General features: G+C 41.5%; 1 protein-coding gene across 5 annotated transcripts in view; it reads left to right on the top strand.

The window, feature by feature from the left end:
* Positions 1–22,747, top strand: part of LOC140480773 (cAMP-responsive element modulator-like) — a 161,431-nt gene that overhangs the window by 28,505 nt on the left and 110,179 nt on the right. For all 5 annotated transcript variants that reach the window (XM_072576123.1, XM_072576126.1, XM_072576127.1 and 2 more), the window contains one exon: positions 7,189–7,335. In XM_072576123.1, the coding sequence (XP_072432224.1) occupies positions 7,189–7,335 (147 nt within the window). The remainder of the gene's footprint in view (positions 1–7,188; positions 7,336–22,747) is intronic.

A 22,747-nucleotide genomic window follows, 5' to 3' on the forward strand; every position in this document is an offset into this window, starting at 1 on the left:
GTTATGGACCAGGCCAGATCCCCTTAAACACTTCAAGAGGGTAACCCAGACCCTAACTTTGCTAGTTTCTTTAAGCGGATGTAAAGTGGATATTCCAGGAGAGAATCATATGGTCAAACCACATAGTTTTAAACAAAACCAAATTTATTTACAAGATTACTGAAGGGAACACGAACAACAGAGAACAAAATACAGAATAACTTAAACCTCTCTGAAAACCCAACATATCACCTCAACTTAATGATGCTGTTCCAAATACTTGCAACAATTCCCATAAATATCCCTTGGCACAGACAGTAAAATCAAACACAAGTTCTTTCAGGATAGAAGTCAGAGAACGAGTACGATCCTGAACCTGTTTCTGGGTCCAGCAGCTTTTCCACGACTAAAGAAAAACTCATTCTCCCCGTGTCTGCGTGGGTTTCCTCCGGGTGCTCCGGTTTCCTCCCACAGTCCAAAAATGTGCAGGTTAGGTGAATTGGCCACGCTAAATTGCCCGTAGTGTTAGATGTAGGGGAAGGGGTATGGGTGGGTGTGCTTCGGCGGGTCGGTGTGGACTTGTTGGGCCGAAGGGCCTGTTTCCACACTGTAAGTAATCTAATCTAATCTAAACCAAAGAAAAGCTGAGCTTGGATAACTGGCCACACCCCTTTCATTGTACAAGTGTTTTTTTAAACTTGAAAACCTGCCTGAGGCAGTCTCTGTTAGCTATTATCAACTTGGCCCTAAAACCCTTCACTTCCAGTCTTTTCAGAGCTTGTGTCGTTTCTGACCTCTCTGGGGGGGAAAAAAACACCAAGAGTGGTAGATATGATCTATATGGACAAGGTTCCCCATGGGAGACTGATTAGCAAGGTTAGATCTCATGGAACACAGGGAGAACTAGCCATTTGGATACATAACTGGCTCAAGGTAGAAGACAGATATTGAGTACAGGAGTTGGGAGGTCATGTTGCGGCTGTACAGGAGATTGGTTAGGCCACTGTTGGAATATTGCATGCAATTCCGGTCTCCTTCCTATCGGAAAGGTATTGCGAAACTTGAAAAGGTTCAGAAAAGATTTACAAGGATGTTGCCAGGGTTGGAGGGTTTTGAGCTATAGGGAGAGGCTGAACAGGCTGGAGCTGTGTTCCCTGGAGTATGGAAGGCTGAGGGGTGACCTTATAGTGGTTTACAAAATTATGAGGGGCATGGATAGGGTAAATAGGCAAAGGCCTTTCCCTGGAGTTGGGGAGTCCAGAACTAGAGGGCATAGGTTTAGGGTGAGAGAAGAAAGATATAAAAGAGTCCTAAGGGGCAACCTTTCACAGAGGGTGGTACGTGTATGGAATGAGTTGCCAGAGGAAGTGGTGGAGGCTGGTACAATTGCAACATTGAAGAGGCATTTGGATGGATATATGAATAGGAAGGGTTTGGAGGGATATGGGCCGGGTGTTGGCAGGTGGGACTAGTTTGGGTTGGGATATATGGTTGGCATGGACGGGTTGGACCAAAGGATCTGTTTCCATGCTGTACATCTCTATGACTGTATGATAGCATAACCTTGCTCAAGGAGCAGCTTTGTCACGTAACCTAATCCTCTCGTTTACCACTAATTTTTAGCACCTTGTCTTCATTTCTCTGGTTAACCATGATTGGTTTATCCCATACTGTGGGGGCATACAGACTCTTTCTCACCAGTGTTGTCTTCTACTTGTTATTTCTTACCTTCACCCATACATATTCTACATCTTCCAACCCAAGATTATTTCTTCCTATCATTTTTATTTCATTTTATGCCAATAATGCTACCATTATATTCTTTCTATCTGTCCTTTCAAAAAGTCACATATCCCTGAATATTTGGTTTCCAGCTTTTATCTCCTTGTAACTATGCCTTTATAATGGCTATCAAATCACATGAACTAACCTATAATTATGCAGTTCATTCATTTGTTTTGTTATGAATGCTGCATGCATCCAAGTAAAGAGCCATTTATTTTTCTTTTTATCATTTTACTGTTTTTCTATGTTTGTGCATTTGGTCCTAACCCACTCTGAGAATCAGTATCGAAATAGCTGCCTATTATGCTGCCAAGACCATTTGCTTTGTAAGTCGACACTTCCCCTCTTCTCAAAACCCACACTTACTCCCTCTAATATATTCAATGATTCTGAAGAAGATAGATTTTATAGTAACTTTAGAAATGGTGTTTTAGGTCTCAATTGTGGTAAGGATTTGTGTAGTTGGGTAGAGTATGATTAATGTAATACAGTCTTAAAAGTGAACAATGAAGAATCTGACCAATTAGTTTCTTTCTATAGTTAGAGAAAGTATTAAGTGGTCTGCAGAAATAACAATCACAATGGATGGACTTAACGCAGTGACTGTATTGTACATGGACATTAGGATAGCCTTTGACAAGGTATCATGAGATTACTGGAGGAGACTTATGGTTAAAGTGATAGTGGGCGCTTTGAGACTTCAACCGCAAATCAGAACCTTCTAATTTTTAATCTATGTCAGTAAACTATGCAGGAATGATTGCTGGTTTGGACCTAGACCTAGCAGGAGCATTATAAAAATTGTAGAAGTCATGAATAATTCTTTTGAAGACTAAGTTGAAGTGTAAAGGGATATTGACAGCAATAATTGCACTGAGACATGATGTTTTAATGCAAAATACACTAAAGCATTTCGCATTTTTCAACAATTTAGCATTACAATGTATAATGCAATAGATGGTCAAAATGCTTGTTGATGAAGCGGGTTTAAGGAACGTGTTGAAAGAGGGGAGAAATGTGAAGAGGTTAGAAAAGGAAATTCTAGACTTCTGCTGAAATAATGGATGACAATGGTAGGGATATGCAAATCAGATGCGTGGGAGGCCACAATTGAAGCACTGCAAAGACCTAGGAATGGTTCAGGAGTGGACAGATTGTAGATCGAGAGAGCTGAGGTACTGGAAGGATTTTGACAGAAGGTTGAGAATTATAATTCTGGACTAGAAGTCAATGCAGAGAACTGGCTATTAATAGGGAAGATTTTGTGTTGAAATTTCATGTAAGTTGTTTAAAAACATCAATTGTTACTTGAGTAGAACTGGGTATTGGTTCACAACATTACTTAAGGTTGATAAAGTTGCAAAAGAACTGAGTTTTACTTTCAGCAGGAAGAGGTAAAGAAAATAAAAGGCGTGAGGTCATGAAGAGCAATGCTCAAGAAAGCCATGAAGTGGCAAAGTTTGCATACACGCTGCCAAGTATGGTCTCTATAAATGAGGCTATGTGCTGTGTGTGGTTGTGAAAAAAATGCTTAAATGGTTCATGCGATTAAATATATTGCCCATGCACTTTAATAGAAAAGGAAATTGAAATAACTCCATCAAGTCGCCCTTTATTTACATATGCATAGTTCTTGACACTGGTCTAGCGAGCACAGAGCTAACTCCTAGAGTGAGCATAACCTTTGATGCTCCTGTTTATATCTGTCAGCTAGGGCTCCCTGGTTGGATCAGGTTAACAGCTCCAATCAGGGAATTCATGTTCTATGAGGTCTACCTGGCTGATCTCATTCCAATCCGTGCAGAAATATTGACAGGTTCATTTAATTTCCAAGCCACTCCTCAGTTTGAGTACTGTGTGATCTATTGCAACTGACAAGATAAGTAATAGGGCAGAATTAGGCCTTTCAGCCCCTTGAGACTGCTCTACCATTCAACAGGGTCATAACTGATTGTGTTTTGAAAGCTACATTCCCCATCTACCCCAATAACCTTTAAGGCTCCTGCTTGATGAGAATATATCTACTTCTGTCTTCAGAATATTCAATGACCCCACCTCCACCACCTTCTGAGGCAGGGGTTTCCAAAGTTGCAGAACACTGAGAGAAAACTTCATTTTTGTCTTTGTCATGGGAGGGTGACCCCTGAATTTAAAACTGTATTCCCACATTCCGATCAGACCCACAAGGGGAAATGTTCTGTCCATGTCATCCTCATCAAGATCATGCAGAATCTCTCAATCAAGTCACCCCTTAGTCGTTGAAGTCCCAATAGAAACAAATGCATTCTATTCAACCTTCTCTATTAAGTCAAGTCACTTATTTCCATGTCTGAATCTAGTCTTAACCACCACCAATGCATTTACATCCTTCCTGAAATAAGGAGACCAGAACTGCACAGTGTACCCATAATGTTGTCCCACCATTGCCCTGATTTACTGAAGCACAACACCCGTATTTATATACCCAATTCCTCTTGTAATACAGGGTAGGACTCTTGGATACCTGCATACTAAACTTTTGTAACTTGTGCACTGGAGCAACTAAGCCCCTCTGCATATTAGAATTCCAGTTATTTGCCATTTAAGTAATACACTGCTTTTTCATTCTTGTCAGAATAAGCACCTTCACGTTTTTCCACATAATGCTCCATTTGCTAGATTTTTATCCACTCACTCAGCTAAGTTTATATCTATCTGCAACTTTCTTAAGTTAGGCAAAGGAGAGCCAGTGGATGTGATCTAATTTGATTTCCAGAAAGCCTTTGACAAGGTGCCCTGCTCGAGGCTGCTAAATAAAGTAACAGACCATGGTGTTAGGAGCAAAGTACTGGCATGGATAGAGGATTAGCTGACTGGCAAAAAGGCAGTGTTTAAATTAGAGTGGTGCTGGAAAAGCACAGCAGGTCAGGCAGCATCCGAGGAGCAGGAAAATCGATGTTTTGGGCAAAAGCCTCTCATCAGGAATGGAGGCAGGGAGCCTCCAGGGTGGAGAGATGTGGTAGGGGGCTGGGGAGAAGGTAGCAGAAGTACAATAGGTGAATGGGGATGGGGATGGAGGTAATAGGTCAGAGAGGAGGGTGGGGGAAGGTAGCAAAGAGGCAGACAGTAGAGATAAAAAGGTCTTTTTCAAGATGGCAACCGATGACCAGTGGAGTTCCGCAGGGGTCTGCTTTGGGACCACAACTGTTCACTGTATGCATTAACAATCTGGATGGAGGAAATGAGAGCATTGTTGCAAAGTTTGCAAATGGCACAAGATAGGTGCAGAGACACGTAGTGTCAAGGAAGAAGGGAAGCTGCAGAAGGATCCTGGCTTGGCTCGGAGAGTGGACAAGGAAGTGGCAGATGGAATACAGTATGGGAAAGTGTGAGATTATGCACTTTGGTAAGAAGAATAGAAGCGCAGATTATTTTCTGAAGGGGAATATGTTTTGGAAAGGGAAAATCTGAGGCGCAAAGGGACGTGGTAGTCCTAATTTAGGTTTCTCTTAAGGTTAACTTCTAGATTCATTTTAGCAGTTAGGAAAACAAATGCAATGTTCGCATTCATTTCAAGAGAGCTAGAATACAAGAGTAAAGATGTATAAGGCTCTGGTCAGACCGTATTTGGAATATTGTGGACAGCTTTGGGCCCTGTAAGTATAGAAGGATGTGCTGGCCTTGGGAGAGGGTCCAGAGGAGGTTCACAAGGATAATCCCAAAAATGAAGGTCTTGCCTGCGGTTGAGGATTCTGGTTCTATACTCCATAGAGATTAGAAGGATAACAGGGGATCTGATTGAAACTTAAAGAACACTGAAAGGTCTGGATAGAGTAGACATTGAGAAAATGCCTCCACTAGTAGGAGAGACTAGGATTCGAGGATATGGCATCTGAGTAAAGTGAGTGAGAAAGGGAAGAATTTTTTTCAGTCACAGTGGTCAATCTATGGAGCTTGTTGCCACAGAAGGCTGTGGAGACCAAGTCATTGAGCATATTTCAGACAGATATGGATATGTTCTTGATTTGTAAGGGGATCAAGGGTTATGGGAGAAGGCTGGAGAATGGAGTTGAGAAAAATATCAGCCATGATCAAATGGTGGAACAAACTCAATGGGTTGAATGGCCGAGCTCTGCTCATATGTCTTATGGTCTTGTGAATTATTAATTGGTTGAGGGAATTGATTTAGGACTTGGGAAAACCACAACATTTCTCTGAATGGTGCCTTGGGATTGCAGTGAGGGCCTTAGTTTAACATCTCATCTGAAACCTGGTCATAAACAGTTTAAACCCTCTCCTTACTGAACTTAAGTGAAATTTTGGGGATACACTTGAGTCCTAGATTTGAGCTTGAAACATAAACTGACAATAAGCTGATAATGTTCTAATGCAGAGCTGATTCATCTTGAGAGTCCGATGTCCCAAACTTTGGCTAGAGTTGTCAATGAGTCTATATTTTCATATCACAGGATTTGGTAGAGCTTGGTGCAGAAATTTGTTGCCAAAGTCTAAGTCTCTTGTTCAAAATTTGCTTCAATAATCCATCATCTTTTTTGCTGTCAGATTTATGACTGAACGCATTTAGTCCAATAGGAACATAGGAATAGCTGTGTGCCATTTAGCCACTTGAGCCTGTTCTGCCATTTAATGAGATCAGGGCTGATCTATGGCCTCATTCCATATTCTTACTTTTGGCCCATATTCCTTTGCCGAACAAAACTTTATCAATCTCAGACTTTATTATCAACTGTTTAGATCAGAGTTATCAACTGGTCTAGTATTAGCTTCTGTTGTGTAAGAGACTTCCAAACCTCTACGACTTTTGTGTTAAAAGTGCATCCAAACATCTCTCCTGTATGGTCAGGCTCTTAACATTTAGACTATGACCCTTAGTTCAAGAATCTCCAACCTTGGAAATATACTAGATATAATGCATACAGAGACTGGTGCCGATTGTCTGTTTTGAATTCTGAGATCTGTAGTGGTTTTGTGATTGACATTAACGTAAAATTCAGAGTTTTAATGTTGTTTTATTATTTCTGAGAAAAGGTTGAAGAGAATTATTCTTGAAGTATTCCTGTCAGAAAGTCAGCTTAACTATGTTAGCTTGCAATAACTGCATTGGTTAATTATGTTTGTGAGGTAAGAATTTGAGGAGACCAGATACCTGTGAGGGCTTTAGGATTGGAGGCTAATGATTTAAAAACAAGGATGAGAATTTTAAAATAGAAGTGTTGCTTACCTGGGAACCAGTGTAAATCAGAGGGTGCGGGAGATCTGGATTAATACTATTAGTAAAATAACATTTTTTGCTGTAGGGTGATAAATGTTTATCATGAATTTTGAAGACTAATGAAAAATGTATATTGTTTTAAGATTTATTTCTCATTAAAAATAAATTTAAGTTAATAATTATTGCATTTGCATATTGTTGTTTCTTTTCAGGTATCTGTAGCTGGTACTCAAGTTGCTTCAGGGTCTCCAGCTGTTACTGTTGTACAATTGCCTTCTGGTCAGACTGTGCAGGTCCAGGGAGTAATCCAAACCGCACAACCCTCTGTCATACAATCACCACAGATACAGACTGTACAGGTTAGCTATGGTGTTAAACAATAAACCTTTCTCCAGAAACACGAATGCTATGTAAATGTAAAAACCATCATTACTGCATAAAATATCCAAGACGGATACATTTTAAGATGTGTTTTTATTTTCTCATGGGTGTTGATGTCACAAATAAGGACATCATTTATTGCTGTTCTCCATATGTTGGCTTTGATGGGTGGTGATGAACTGCTGCTTTGTATCACTGCAGTCTGTATGGTGAAGTCATTTCCAAAGTTCTGCCGGATCAGAAATTTGTGATTGACAAATAATAGCACCTGGTCAAGATGGAAATCTTGGAGGTGGTGTTTTCATTTCCATTCTGTTCTTGCCCTTCTCGGGGGTAGAAGTCACAGGTTTGTCATGTGCTGTGAAGAAGCCTTTGAGAGATCATGTTGTACAAACTGCAGCCACCATGTTCTGAGGTGCCAATCAAATGGGCTACTTTGTCCTGGATGGCGTTGAACTTAATTTATTGCCAGAGCAATGACTTCTGCACTTGACTTATGCCTTGCAACTTGTAACTCTGGGCAGAGTTTGAGGAGAAGGAGTCTATATCGCAAAGTCAAAACAGGTATATTGCTGGTCCAGATAAGTTTCTGATCAGTGATGAAATCCTAGGGATGTTGATGGTTAGGCATTCTGGTAATGTCAAGGGAAGCTGGTTCAACAGTCTTCAACAATGCTCTCTACTTTTGTGGGGTGAAAGTCCTTGCTGCTTATCAGTTCAAGCTGTTTGTTGCCCTGGAATTGCAGTATTTGGGGATGAATGGCTTTATAATTTCAGGATTTGCCATTAATACTGATCCAACAGGTAGATGGAAAGGACCTGAAACAGAATCTAGCAGTCTTTACCTCCTGTTAGCTGCCTACTTCCCCAAGACTTGACAAATCTGGCCAGGGTTAAATTGAAAATGGTGATCTATTTTGAAACATGCAACCTAATCATAAATGACCATATTGCTGTGTCAAGTAGGTTCATCGTCTATTCTGTTCTGAATCTCTTAAAACCACACGTGGCAGTTTGATTTTTAACTTCCATCCAACCTTAACACAATTTTTTGTGTGGCTATAATTACTCCCATATTCCTCAAATAGAACAAAGTATCAATAAGAAGGATATAAGTGCGTGTGGATATTTCGCCTATTAACAATTACAACTGTGGTGAATCTTTGCTGTTAAAGGACATTTTTCCATATATGTTTCTGATTTCTATAGATTCTTTGAAACTCTTGATTCCAAAATGGAATTTGAAATAAAATGGATTTTGATGCAACCTTTCCTCCTTACACTCTTTAAGTGAAGAATTGATTTGGTTTGATTGATTATTGTCACAAAAACCTAGGTACAGTGAAAAATGTTTTGCGTACAGTACAGGCAGATCATACCTTACAAAGTACATAAGGGCAGTACAACAGAGTGAGGAATACAATGTTACAGCTGCAAGGAAGCTGTACAGGGAGCTAGGTCAACATTAAACTTGAAATTTGAGAGGTTCATTCAGAAGTCTAATAATAGCTGCAAAGAAGCACTTCTTGAATCTGTTGGTCCGTGTGTTCAAGCTTTTATATCTTCTGCCTGACTGAAAAGGTTGGAAGAGGTTATGACCAGGATGAAGGGATCTTTCATGATGGCTGCCTTTTTGAGGCAGTGAGTAGTGTAGATGGAGTCAATGGATGGAAGGTTGGCTTGCGTGATGGACTGTGCTGTGTTCATAACTCTGTTGATTGTTATGGTCCTGGGCAGAGCAGTTGCCATACCAAGCTGTGATGCATCTGGATAGAATGCTTTCTCCGATGCATCTGGAAAAATTGATAGGAATCTTCATGGACATGCCAAATTTCCTTAACCTTCTGAGGAAGTAAAGGCATTGCTGTGTTTTCTTGACCATTGGAGCAAGGTGGTTGGACCAGGATAGATTGGCGATCGTCACTCTGAGGAACCAGGAATTGGCACAGGTGATGAAAATTTCTTTCAGGGTGATTTCATGTTCATAGCACCTAACTGCTCCATTCAACTGTTTTTGCAGCCCTTGAGTCAAGGCAGGTATATCATAGAACCTTTGATAGAAAATCAGAGCAGGTGTAGGTCTTTGGCCCCTTCAACCATGTTCTGCCATTCAATATAGAGTCATAGATTCATAGAGATGTACAGCATGAAAACAAACCCTTTGGTCCAACCCGTCCATGCCGACCATATATCCCAACCCAATCTAGTGTCACCTGCCAGCACTTAGCCCTTATCTCTCCAAACCCTTCCTATTCATATACCCATCCAAATGCCTCTTAAATGTTGCAATTGTACCAGCCTCCACCATTTCCTCTGACAGCTCATTCCATACACGTACCACCCACTGTGTGAATAAGTTGCCCCGTAGGTCTCTTTTATATCTTTCCCCTCTCACCCTAAACCTATGCCCTCTAGTTCTGGACTCCCCTACTCCAGGGAAAAGACTTTGTCTATTTACCCTATCCACGCCTCTACAAGGTCACCCCTCAACCTCCGCTCCAGGGAAAACAGCCTGAGCCTGTTCAGCCTCTCCCTGTAGCTCAAACCCTCCAATCCTGGCAACATCCTTATAAATCTTTTCTGAACCCTTTCAAATTTCACAATATCTTTCCGATAGGAAGGAGACCAGAATTACATGCAATATTCCAACAGTGGCCTAACCAATGTTCTGTACAGCCGCAACATGACCTCCCAACTCCTGTACTCAATACTCTGACCAATAAAATAAGCATACCAAATGCCTTCTTCAATATCCTATCTACCTGTGACTCCACTTTCAAGGAGCTATGAACCTGCACTCCAAGGTCTCTTTGTTTAGCAACACTCCTTAGGACCTTACCATTAAGTGTATAAGTCCGGCGAAGATTTGCTTTCCCAAAATGCAGCACCTTGCATTGATCTGGATTAACCTCCATCTGCCACTTCTCAGCACATTGGCCCAGCTGGTCAAGATCCTGTTGTAATCTGAGGTAACCCTCTTTGCTGTCCACTACACCTCCAACAGTATCCTGTTCTCGCTTTCTCCCCATACCCTTTGATCCCTTTAACCCAAAGAATTATATCTAACACCTTGTCAGCATTCAATGTTTTAGCTTCAACTGTTTTCTGTGGCAGACAATTCTGCAGGTGGTGTCACTATCCATGTTATTTGCATGTAAAGGCTGCCATCTTATCATGCACAGCAGGTGCGAAGCCAATTTCCCAAGGCAGACATATATCTCAAAGCTTTAGGTCTTAGTCATTAATTTGGAGCAATGAGACATGAATTTAAGGTGCAGATCTTGTATGACATTGTTAAATGGCTGACTCCACTTGAAGGATTGAATGGCCTATTCCTTATGTACGTGAGTTGACAGCTATCTATCTCAATTTCTTACCACTCTGTGGGACCAGTTTGAAGCAGCATGCAAAGAAAAGGAGAAAATTACTATTGCATTTTAACATGACCTGAAGTTACTTTTTTGTTGTGACCAATATTATATTTGGAAAATTGTAATGAAAAACATGAATCTTTTACATATGGGGCTAATGAATGTGCTGTTTTATTTGCTCATGAAATTTTTAATTACAGGATGTGGGTATAACTGGCTAGGCTAAAGTAAATTACTCTTGAGAAGGTGATGAGCTGCTTCCTTGATGTCTGCAGTTCATTAGGGTTAGATATATACACTTGTCAAGAAAGGAATTCCAAGATTTTGATCCAGTGACAGTGAAGGAGCAGATATATAGGGAGGCAACTTAAAGGGGCATGAATAACATGGGCTGTGGCAATATTTATGGCAGAATCATTCAAGACGTCCGGTGAGGCTTATCTTGTACCTAAGTGCACGCAGCATTCAGAATAAAGTTGATTGGAGATAATGGCACAGATAGAGACAAATGGGAATGACCTGGTGGGGATTACTGAAACAAGGTTACAGGAAGATCAGGACTGGGAGCTAAATGTTCAAGGGTACTCAATATTTGGAAAGGATAAACAAGAAGAAGAAGCAGGAGGAGGAGTTACCTTATTGGTTAAGGATGACATCAGGGCTATGTTAAGAGATTATTTTGCCACTAAGGACCAACATTTTGAATCAGTCTGGGTGGTGGAAGTAAAAAGCAAGGGATGAAACCCTATGGTATGAGTAATTAACTGGCCCTCAAACAGTACATGCCAACTAGGGCGTATTTTAAACCTGGAAATAATAAGGGCAAGTGAGATGGGAGCTATGGGTGATTTGAACATGCACAGTGATTGGATTAGTCAGCTTGGCAAGGGTAGCTTCAAAGAGTGTATGGGGATTTGTTTCTTAGAGCAACGTATTATGGAGCCAACCAGAGAGCTGGCTACTTTAGATTTGTAACGAGCAAGGATTGATAAACGGACTTATAGTTGAGACTCCCCTTGGAAGTAATGACCACAACATGCCAGAGTTTCAAATTCAGACTAAAAGATTGAAGACAGAATCACAATAGGAGTTGGGTGATGGTAATTATGCAGGCCTGACGAAGGAGTTGGCCCGGGTGGACTGGGCAAAAATATTAAAGGGCAAGACAGTTGAAGAACAGTGGCAAATACGTAGGGAGATACTAAATACCTCTCAATTAAAGTATATTCCAGAGAGGAAGAAGAATTGTAAAAAGGTGAAAAATGGTCATTAACAAGGAAGTCACAGATAACATGAGGGCAAAAACTTGGGCATATAATACTGCAGAAGTTAGTGGCACTCCGAAGGATTGGGAGAACTTTAATAGTCAGCATAGGGTTACTAAAACAAAATCAAATTACTTAAGATTAACTACAAAAAGAAACTAGCAGAAAAATGTTTTTACTAGAGAAGGAGCAAAGCTTGATCTTCTCTTGGGAAATAAAGCATGGGAAAGCGATTGAAGTGATAGTAGGGGAACACTTTGGGTCTAGCGATCATAACTATTCCAAAACTAATAGAATTATGGAAAAGGGTAAGCCTTCCATAAAAGTTAATAATTTTAATTGGAATAAGGCAAGCGTTAATGGTATGAGACAAGAACTTTGAATAGTTGTTTGGAGTAGACTGTTCACAGGCAAATGATGATAAGTGGGAGACTTTCAAATATGTGATAATGCGAGTTCAGAGTCATTTTGTTCCTGTTAGAGTGAAAAGTAAGACTGGTCGGATGAGGGAACAATGGATGAATAAAGATATTGAAGTTCTAGTCAAGAATAAAGAAAGAATTATGTATTAGATATAGACAACTGGGTTCAAATGAATCTTTGAACAGTATAAAGACTATAGGACATTCTGAAGAGAGAAAACTAAGTGGGAATATGAGAGAGCCATGGCAGATAAGGTTAAGGATAATCCAAAGAGATTCTACAAGTACATTAAAAGCGAGAGAGCAACTAGAGAGAGAGAGTAGGGGCCCCTTAAAGATGAAAGAGGTAATCTTTGTGTTGAATCTCAGGAGATGGGAAAGTTATTACATGAATATTTTGTATCAGTTTTTACTGTGGAGAAAGAAATGGAGGCTAGACAATGCAGGCAAATGAATACTGGTGTTTTGAAAACAGCACATTACAGAAGAGAAAGTGCTGGAGTCTTAGAAAATATGAAGGTGGATCTGATCACATGTATCCTAAAGGGTTACGGAGGTAATTGCCGAGCCCCTTACAGAAACATTTGTATCATCTGTAAGTACAGGTGATGTGCCAGAATACTGGAGAGTGGTGAATGTTGTGCCCTTGTTTAAGAAGTATAAGGAGAAGCTGGGAACTGTAGAGTCTGACCTGTGAGGTTGACTTCAATTCGAGATGATCCTGAAAGATAGGATTTGCATGCATTTGGAGAGGCAAGGAATGATTAGTGATAATCAGCATGGTTTTGTACGAGGAAAATGTCTCTCAAACTTGATTGAGTTTTTTGAGGAAGTAACCAAGAAGATTGAGCACAGAGTGTTAGATGTTTACTTGGACTTTACTAAAGCCTTTGACAAGGTTCTGCCTGGTAGACTAATTAGTAAAGTCCCACATGGGATTCAGGATAAGCTTGCAAATTAGATACAAAATTGACTTAACAGCAGGAGTCAGAGTGGTGGTGGAGGTTTTGTTTTGCACTGGAAGCCTGTTACCAGCAGTGTTCCACAGGGATCGGTACTGTGTCCACTTTTGCTTGTCATTTATATAAATGATTTGGATGAGAATATAGAAGGCATGGCTCGTAGGTTTGTGGATGACACCAAAATTGGTGGTATAGAGGACCGTGAACAAGGTTATCTAAGATTACGAAATGACCTTAATTAAGCACGGTTGCTCAGTGGTTAGCACTGCTCCCTCACAGTGCCAGGGACCCAGGTCCGATTCCAACTTCAGGCAACTGCCTGTGTGGATTTTGCACATTCTCCCCGTGTCTGTGTGGGTTTCCTCCGGGTGCTCCGGTTTCCTCCTTCAATCCAAAGATTTATAGGTTAGGTGAATTGGCCATGCGCAATTGCTCATTGTGTTCAGGGGTGTGTAGGTTAGGTGCATTAGTCAGGGGTAAATATAGGGTAGGAGAATGGGTCTGGGTGGGTTACTCTTCAGAGGGTCAGTGTGGATTTGTTGGGCTTAAAGGCCTGTTTTGATACTGTAAGGATTCTTTATATAAAAAAGGATCAATGGGCTGAGATCAACTTTAATTTTGGATAAGTGCAAAGTATTGAATTTTGGTGAAACAAACAAGGCAGGACTTATACAAGTAAAAATGGGGTCTTAGGTAAGGTTGTAGAAAGAGAAACCTCTGGATTCAAGTACATAATTCTTTGGATTTTGTGTCCCATGCAGAAAGAATGGCTAAAAAAGGTGTTTAGTATACTTGCCTTCATTACTCAGACCTTTGCATATAGGAGTTGGGAAATCATGTTGAGATTATACAGGACATTGGTGAGGCCTCTTCTGGAGTACTGTGTCTAGTTCTGGTTCCCCAGTTATAGGAAGGATATTATTAAGCTGGAGAGAGTTCAGAAAAGAGGTAAGGGTTGAAGAAAAGAGGTAAGAGAATGAAGGGTTGAAGTTGTAAGGACAGGCTGGATGGCTGGGACTTTTTGTTTTAACTGGAGCAAAGGAGGTTGAGGTGTGAGCTTTATAGAGGTTAATAAAATCATGAGGGGTATAGATAAGGTGAATAGCTGGTGTCTTTTCCTTAGGATGGGTGATTTCAAGACGAGGGAGCATATTTTTAAGGTGAGAGAAGAAAAATTTTAAAATGACATGGGGGTAACTATTTCACACAGAATAATTCATGTGTGGAGTCAACTTCGAGAGAAAGTATGGATGGGGTTGAAGTTACAAGGTTTATAAGACATTTCGAGAAGTACATGACTAAGAAATGTATGGAGAAATATTGGCCAAGTGCAGACAGGTGGGACTAGTTTAGTTTGGGATCATGGTTGACATGGACTAGTTGGACCGAGGGATCTTTCATGCTGTATGACTGTACGACTAAAATGTTAACATTGATCTCAAAAGTCTCTCAGAATATAAAAAGAAATATAATAGTAAAAGTAAATGTTGGCCTTTTAGAGGACGAAAGTGATAAGGTAATAATGGGATACTCAGAAATAAATCAATATTTTGTCTCTGCTTTCACAGTGGAAGGTAATTTCTAAATTGCAGTTACTACAGAAGAATGTGGTGAAATTACTACAACTAGGGAGAAGGTATTAAGTAAACTGATGGGATAAAGGCAGATAGATCCCTGGGACCCAATGGCCTGCACCCTACGGTTCTGTATGTAGGTTTGCTCGGTGAGATGGAAAGTTCATTAGTGAGTTTTGAGAAGATTTGTAGCTCAGGTTGAAGTTCTGGATGTAGGTTTGCTGAGCTAGAAGGTTCATTTCCAGATGTTTCGTCACCCTACTAGGTAACATCTTCAGTGGGTCTCCGCATGAAGTGCTGCTGGTGTTTCCTGCTTTCTGTTTATATGTTGGGGTTTCCTTGGGTTGATTCCCACCTCCTGAGAAAAAGAACAGGAAATGATGTCACCACAGGAAATGATGTCACCACATGAAGTGATATCACCAACCCAAGGAAACCCCAACATATAAATAGAAAACAGGAAATATCAGCAGTGCTTCATCCGGACGCTCACTGAAGATGTTACCTGATATGTTGACGCAATGTCTGAAAATGAACCTTCCGGCTCAGTGAGCAAACCTACATCCGGAACGTTCATTTTCAGACATTTCGTCACCATACTAGGTAACCTCTTCATTGAGCCTCCAGATGAAGCACTGGTGGTGTAGCCCATTTTCTATTTATGTTGGGGTTTCCTTGGGTTGGTGACATCGTTCCCTGTGACAATGTCATTTCCTGTTCTTTTTCTCAGAGGGTGGTAAATGGGATCCAAGTCAATGTGTTTGTTGATGGTGTTCTGGTTGGAATGCCATGCTTCTTGGAATTCTGTGTCTTTGTTCGGCTTGTCCTAGGATGGATATGTTGTCCCAGTTGAAGTGGTGTCCTTCCTCATCTGTATGAGAGTGGGTGATGTCTTTTTGTGGCTAGTTGATGTTCACGTATCCTGGTGGCTAGTTTTCTGCCTGTTTGTCCACTGTAGTGTTTGTTACAGTTTGCAAGGTATTTTGTAAATGACATTAGTTTTGCTCGTTGTATGCGTAGGGCATTTCAGGGTCATTATTTGCTGTTTTAGTGTGTTGGTGCGTTTGTGGGCTACCATGATGCCAAGGGGTCTGAGTAGTCTGGCAATCATTTCCAAGATGTCTTTGATGTTGGGGAGAGTGGCTAGGGCTTCTGGACGTGTTTTGTCTGCTTGTTTGGGATTGTTGCTGAGAAATTGGCAAACTGCGTTCATTGGGTACCAATTCTTTTTGAATACACTGTATAGGTGATTTTCCTGTGCTCTGCGTAGTTCCTCTGTGCTGCAGGGTGGCTTGTTGAAGGTGCACCCTGTGCTATTAAAGGAGATGGTAGTGTAGACAGTGGAGGTATTAGTTATCATATTCATAAATTCTCTTGATTCTGGAAAGGTACCAGTGGATTAGAAATATGCTAATGTCACACATTTATTCAAAAAAGGCGGTGGAAAAAAATTGGGAAACTATTAACTTGTTACTTTGCCTGTAGTGGGGAAGTTGCTTCAGTCAATCATAAAAGAGGAGATAGCTGAACACTTGGAAAAACAAAGCTCAATTCACCAGTGTCAGCACAGTTTCATGAAGGGCATGTCATGCTTTACAAACTTGCTGGAGTTCTTTGAGGATGTAACCAGTAAGGTGGATAATTGAGATCCCAGTGGATGTGGTATATCTAGATTTCCAGAGGCATTTGACAAGATGCTACATAAAAGACTGATCCAGAAGGTTAGATCCCAAGGGGTTAAGGCTAGAGTGATGGAGGATTGGCTGATTGACAGGAAGCAGAGGGTAGTGATAAATGGGGTCCTTCTCTGGATGGTGAGCTATAACCCGTGGGGTGCCTCAGGGTTCGGATCTTGGACGTCAACTGTTTGTAATCCATATAAATGATCTGCAAACAGGGACAGAGTTTAACATAACTGAAGTTGTGAATGATACCAAAATAGTTGGGAAAGCAGGCTGTGATGAGGAGATAGAATTTACAGATGGATATTGATAGCCTTGAAGAATGGGCCAGAATCTGGCAGATGGAGTTTAATCTGGATGAATGTGACATTGTCCATGTTGGCTGGGAAAATAAGAGCTAATTATTAGTTAAACGGGAAGCAGATTCAAAGTGCGTCAGTGCAGAGGGTTCTGGACATTTTTGTACATAAATTGAAGAAAGTGGGTATGCAGGTGAAGCATATAATAAGAAAGGCAAATAGAATTCTGGCATTTATTGCAAAAGAACTGAATTATAAAAGTAAAGAAATATTGTTACGATTATATAACTATATACGGTATACAATTATATTAGTGGGACTGCACCTGGAATATTGTACCCAGTTTGGCTCTCTTTACCTAAGGATGTAGCGGCACTGGAGACAGTTCAGAGGAGGTTCACCAGATTTATTCCCGGGATGAAAGGACTGACTTACAAAGAGCGGTTGGATAGATTTGGCTTGTACTGTTCTGGAGTTCAGAAGAATGAGGGGGAATCTGATTGAGATATATAAAATGTTAAACAGGATTAATATGGTGGACTTTGAGACTATCCCACAGGGGGAGCATTTGTTCAAACAAGCGGTCATACATCTAGAGTGAGAGGAATAGGTTAAAAACTCAGATGAGGAGAAACTACTTCTCTCAGGTTTGTGAATCTGAGGAATTCGCTGCCCCAGAGTGTGGTGGAGGCAAAATCAATCAACAGATTCAAGAATGAAATAGATATGTTTCTGATGAAAAGCAGGATAATGGACTGTGGGGATCAGGCAAGAAAGCAAAGTTGAGACTAGGATACAATCAGCCATTATCATGTTAAATGGCAGAGCAGTTTCAAACGGCTGAAAGTCCTACTCCTGCTCCTAATTCCTACATTCCTATGTTGATGTTCGGAGCAACTTGCTTCTTCTTTAGGCATCTACTGAACAGTGAGGCATTTTTCTCTTGAGGCAGTAGACAGTTGCCAATTAAGGGAATTTATAGCTTATTAATGCCAGAATCACTGCATTATCTTGTGATATGCACTGGATTTTGAGAATACTTGACCTGAAAGTCAGTTAACTTCAACTTTGCTTGCTCCAAAGGACCTCCACATTGGATACAGTACAGGCTGCATGGGTACAAACATACCTATGTACAACCCACATCTATGGAAATTGGCATCTGACGTGTGCCAACCTTTAAAAACTGTCATGGCACATCTCTGATCCACTTAGAGGACATTTCTGCATTTTAATACTGCAGTGGCAACTGTCATTGCAGTGTTGCAGGACACACATCCAGCTCATAGACTGGACCAGAATGCATGTCTGGCTTGTTTGCTTGGCAGCATAATGCACTGTTATTTTCTTGATGCTGTTAGGAACCTTGCTTGCCTCCTGAGCCAGAGATACTCTGCTCGCAGCACTGATATTTTGTCTTGCCATTTAATGCAAACACAAGGCCAGAAAGCTTGTCATTGTTTTCAGCAATCCTCATTCAAATCAAGGGAGATAACCTTTCATTAGGTGATCCCGGAACAGGCTTTCTGGCAGCCTCCAGTACCAGATTAGGTGCTTGAGCACAATCAGTCAGCTGCTCAGGGAAGTCCAAGTCAGGATGCTTGCCACATAAAGGGTGGAAAATTGAATGCTGGAGAGCCAACCACGTCTCTTGTGACTTTTTCTGCTATTGAGAGCTGTTTTCCTCCTGAAATGGGAGAGGGCAGATATCACAGTGGTAAAATGGAGTATCACAGCTGTTCCTGTTGGTTCAGGTTGAAAGGTGTGCATAAGCAGGTGCAAATGGTAGAGCATGAATCTTGATGGGAGGTGGATACAGCCGTAGGAGAAGACCCAAGTGTGAGCTAGAATGAATTTGAGGTGCAGAGAGAAGAGTGTGGTAGTTATGTGGTGGAGTGGAGCTTCCTACATTGCTAGGCATTCCTGTGGATGGCTGAGACGTAAGTGATTGGGTAGCAACCTTGAACCAGGCTGGTGTTGTGGCCTCCTTTGCTGGTACTGAGGGAAGGAGACATCGTACTTGTACACCTCATCCTCCAAGTGAAAGTTCCTTTGTCTGAAATGTCTGGGGCAAATGTCAGAAACTGCAAGGTGAGCTCCAAACTGACTATTCTTGTCCAGATGCTCAGTGGCTTTTTGAAGATGGCACTGATGTTAACAGTGTTGGTCACCACAGCATATCCTGGTAATAGCCAGTTGTACTTCTCGGCCATTTGGCCGAGCTAATCAAGATCTGGGAATAGGGCCTGGTAAAAATGGGACTAGAATTAGATGAGGGGGATGCCATTGGGTAGGAAAGCTAGTTAATAATGCAAATTTATTTTTAGTGAGAAGCCTTCCAAACACTGTCGCTGCCATTTAGTTGAATGAAAACACAATGTTCCACCTGTAGTTTCGAGGCTGAATGGTGTTATGGGCAGACGTAGAGATTATTATTGTGTTTTTTTTGTTTAGAAAACAAAATGTTGATTTAATGTTAACACTTAACTCTAATGTGTCTGTTGGGGTATGCAATACAAATCATGGATGTTGGTAACTGGTATGTTAAACAGGCAAATTACCTATTTTGATTTGCTTATCTTTTTGCGTCAAGGCGCTACCTGCCTGCAACATGTAATGGCACTTTATGGGTCTGTGAATTTATGTAAAGCAGAGCATGTCACTGTAATTTCAGACACTACTGTAGTAAAATTGATGGATTTTTTTTTGCTGCTTTTCAAAACTTATCCTTGGTTGCCTTGTTGAGGCAGCTGTCATGCACTGGATTATCTTTTGTCTGTTAGAAGAAATCCAGCCAGTTTTTAAGCCCTTGAGATATTGGTGACATGCATGATTGGTATAACTGTTGCTATGGTTTATTAATTTTAAGACTTTATATTTGAAGTCACAGATTAGATGTATATTTGTGGACTGTAATCGTTGCCTGTTAATGAAATTGAACAGATTAGCAATCGGGGTTTATATGCTGTATGTACTTCCACTGTGCACTTTTGAATGCAGCCCAATGATAGAGATGCAAGGCTGTTACAAGTTACTACACTCCTTAGGAAGTAAATAAATTGTTTATCTACAGTAAATAAGGCTTTTGTGGCTGACATTGCAATTGTGTACTGCAGGTTTTATCAGAAAGGTTCTGATATTGCTCACCTGGATGTGTAAAAATTATCTTTACAGCTACTAAGAACTCTCCTGTCTTAAAATTATCTGGTTGTTTTCTTTATTCATTTCTGGGACTTAGGCATTGCTGGCTGGCCAGCATTGATAGCCCATCCCTATTTGCCCTTGAGAAGGTGATGGTGAGCTGCCTTCTTGAATCGCTACAATCCGCTTGCTGTTGGTTGACCCACTGTGCTGTAGGGAATTCTAGGATTTTGACCCAACAACTGAAGGGACGGCGGTATATGTCCAAGTCAGGGTGGTGAGTGGCTTGGAGGGGAAGTTGCAGGTGATGGTGTTCCCAAGTACCTGCTGCCCTTGTCCTTCTAGATGGAAGTGGTCGTGGGTTTGGAAGATGCTGTCAAAGGATCTTTGGTGAATGTCTGCAGTGCATCCTGTAGATAGTACACATTGCTCCTACTGAGCACTGATGGTGGAGGGAATGTTTACAGATGTGGTGCCAATTCAGCAGGTTGTTTTGTCCTGGATGATGTCAAGCTTCTTGAGTGTTGTTGGAGCTGCACCCATCCTGGCAGGTGTGGAGTATTCCATCAGACTCCTGACTTGTGCCTTGTAGATGGTGGATAGACTTTGGAGTGTCAGAAGGTGAGTTACTTGCTGCAGTATCACTCATTTCTGACCTGCTCTTGTAGCTGCTTCATTTATATGGTGAGTCCCGTTGAGTTTCTGGTCAACGGTAACCCCAAGGATGTTAATAGTGGGAGATTCAGTGATCGTAATACTATTGAATGTCAAGGAACGGTAGTTGGAGTGTCTTATTTGTGAGGCATGAATGTTACTTGCCCCTTGTTGGCCAAGCCTGGATATTGTCCAGATCTTATTGCATTTGAGCACGGAATGCTTTAGTATCTGAGGAGTCACAAATTATGCTGAACACTGTGCAATCATTGGTGAACATCCCCACTTCTAGTGTTATGACAGAGGGAAGGTCATTGATGAAGCAGCTGAAGATTGTTGGGCCTGGGACTCCTGCTGAGATGACTGACCCTCCACAAACACAACCATTTTTCTTTGTGCCAGATATGACTCTAACCAGTAGAGTATTTTCCCCCTGATACATACCCATTGATTTCAGTTTTGCCAGGGCTCCTTGATGCCATACTAGGTCAAATGCAGCCTTGATGTCAATGCGTGTCGCTCTCTCCTCACTTCTGGAATTCAGTTCTTTTGTCTATGTTTGAACCAAGGCTGTAATGAGATCAGGAGCAAAACCCAAACTGGGCATCACTGAGCAGGTTGTTGCTCAGCAGGTTCTGCTTGATAACACTGTTTATGACCCCTTCCATTACTTTACTGATGATGGAGAGTAGACTGATTGATTGAACAGAAATTGACCAGGTTGCATTTGTCCTGAACATAAAAAGCAGGACATATCTGGGCAGTTTTCCCTCTTGTCGGGTAGATGCCAGTTTTGTACTGGAAGAGTTTGGCTAGGGGAGCAGCAAGTTCTGGAGCACACGTCTTTAACACTATTGTCAGAATGTTATCAGGGCCCGTTGCTTTTTGCAGTATCTAGTGCCTCCCGCTGATTCTTGATATCACGTGGAATGAATCAAATTGGCTGGAGACTGGTATCTGTGATGCTGAGAACCACTGGAGGAGCCTGCGATGATTCATCCACTTGGCACTTCTGACTGAAGATAGTTGCGAGTGCATCAGCCTTATCTTTTGCTCTGTGCTGGGCTCCTCCATCATTGCGGGTGGGGATATTTTTGGAGCCACCTCCTCCAGTGAGTTGTTTAATTGTCCTTCACCATTCATGACTGGATGTGGAAGGACTGCAGAGCTTAGATCTGATCCGTTGGTTGTGGGATCGCTTAGCTTTGTCTATCACTTGCTGTTTGTGCTGTTTGGCATGCAAGTAGCCCTGTTTGGTAGTTTCACCAGGTTGACACCTCATTTTTTCAGTATGCCTGATGCTGCTCCTGGCATGCCCTCCTACACCCTGCATTGAACCAGGGTTGATCCCCTGGCTTGATGTTAATGGTTGAGTGGAGGATATGCCAGCCATGAGGTTGCAGATTGTGCTGGAGTAGAGTTCTGCTGCTGTTGAGGGCCCACAGTGCCTCATAGATGCCCAATCTTGAGCTGCTAGATCAGTTCAAAGTCTGTTCCATTTAGCACAATCGTAATGCCACAGAACACAATGGAGGTTGTTCTTAATGTGAAGTTGGGCTTTCGTCTCCACAAGGGCAGTGCGGTGGTCACTTTTACCTATACTGTCATGAACAGATGCTTCTGCAGCCGGCAGATTAGTAAGGATGAGGTAAAGTATGATTTTTATCCTCTTGGTTCCTTCACCAGCTGCTGCAGACCCAGTTTAGCAGTTACATCCTTTAGGACCTGACCAGCTCAATCAGTAGTGCTGCTGCCAAGCCACTTTTGCTGGTGCACATTGAAATCACCCACCCAGAGTACATTTTGTGCCCTTGCCACCCTCAGTGCTTTCTCCAAGTGTTGCTCAACATGGAGGAATACAGATATTCATCAGCCGAAAGAGGACGCTATGTGGTAACCAGTAAGAGGTTTCCTTGCCCCTGTTTAACCTGAAGCCATCAGACTTCATGGGGTTCAGAGTCAATGTCAAGCACTCCCAGGGAAACTCCCTCCTGACTGTATACCACTATTCCACCATCTT

Source organism: Chiloscyllium punctatum, chromosome 8, assembly GCF_047496795.1.
Source record: "Chiloscyllium punctatum isolate Juve2018m chromosome 8, sChiPun1.3, whole genome shotgun sequence".
Classification (NCBI taxonomy): Eukaryota; Metazoa; Chordata; class Chondrichthyes; order Orectolobiformes; family Hemiscylliidae; genus Chiloscyllium; species Chiloscyllium punctatum.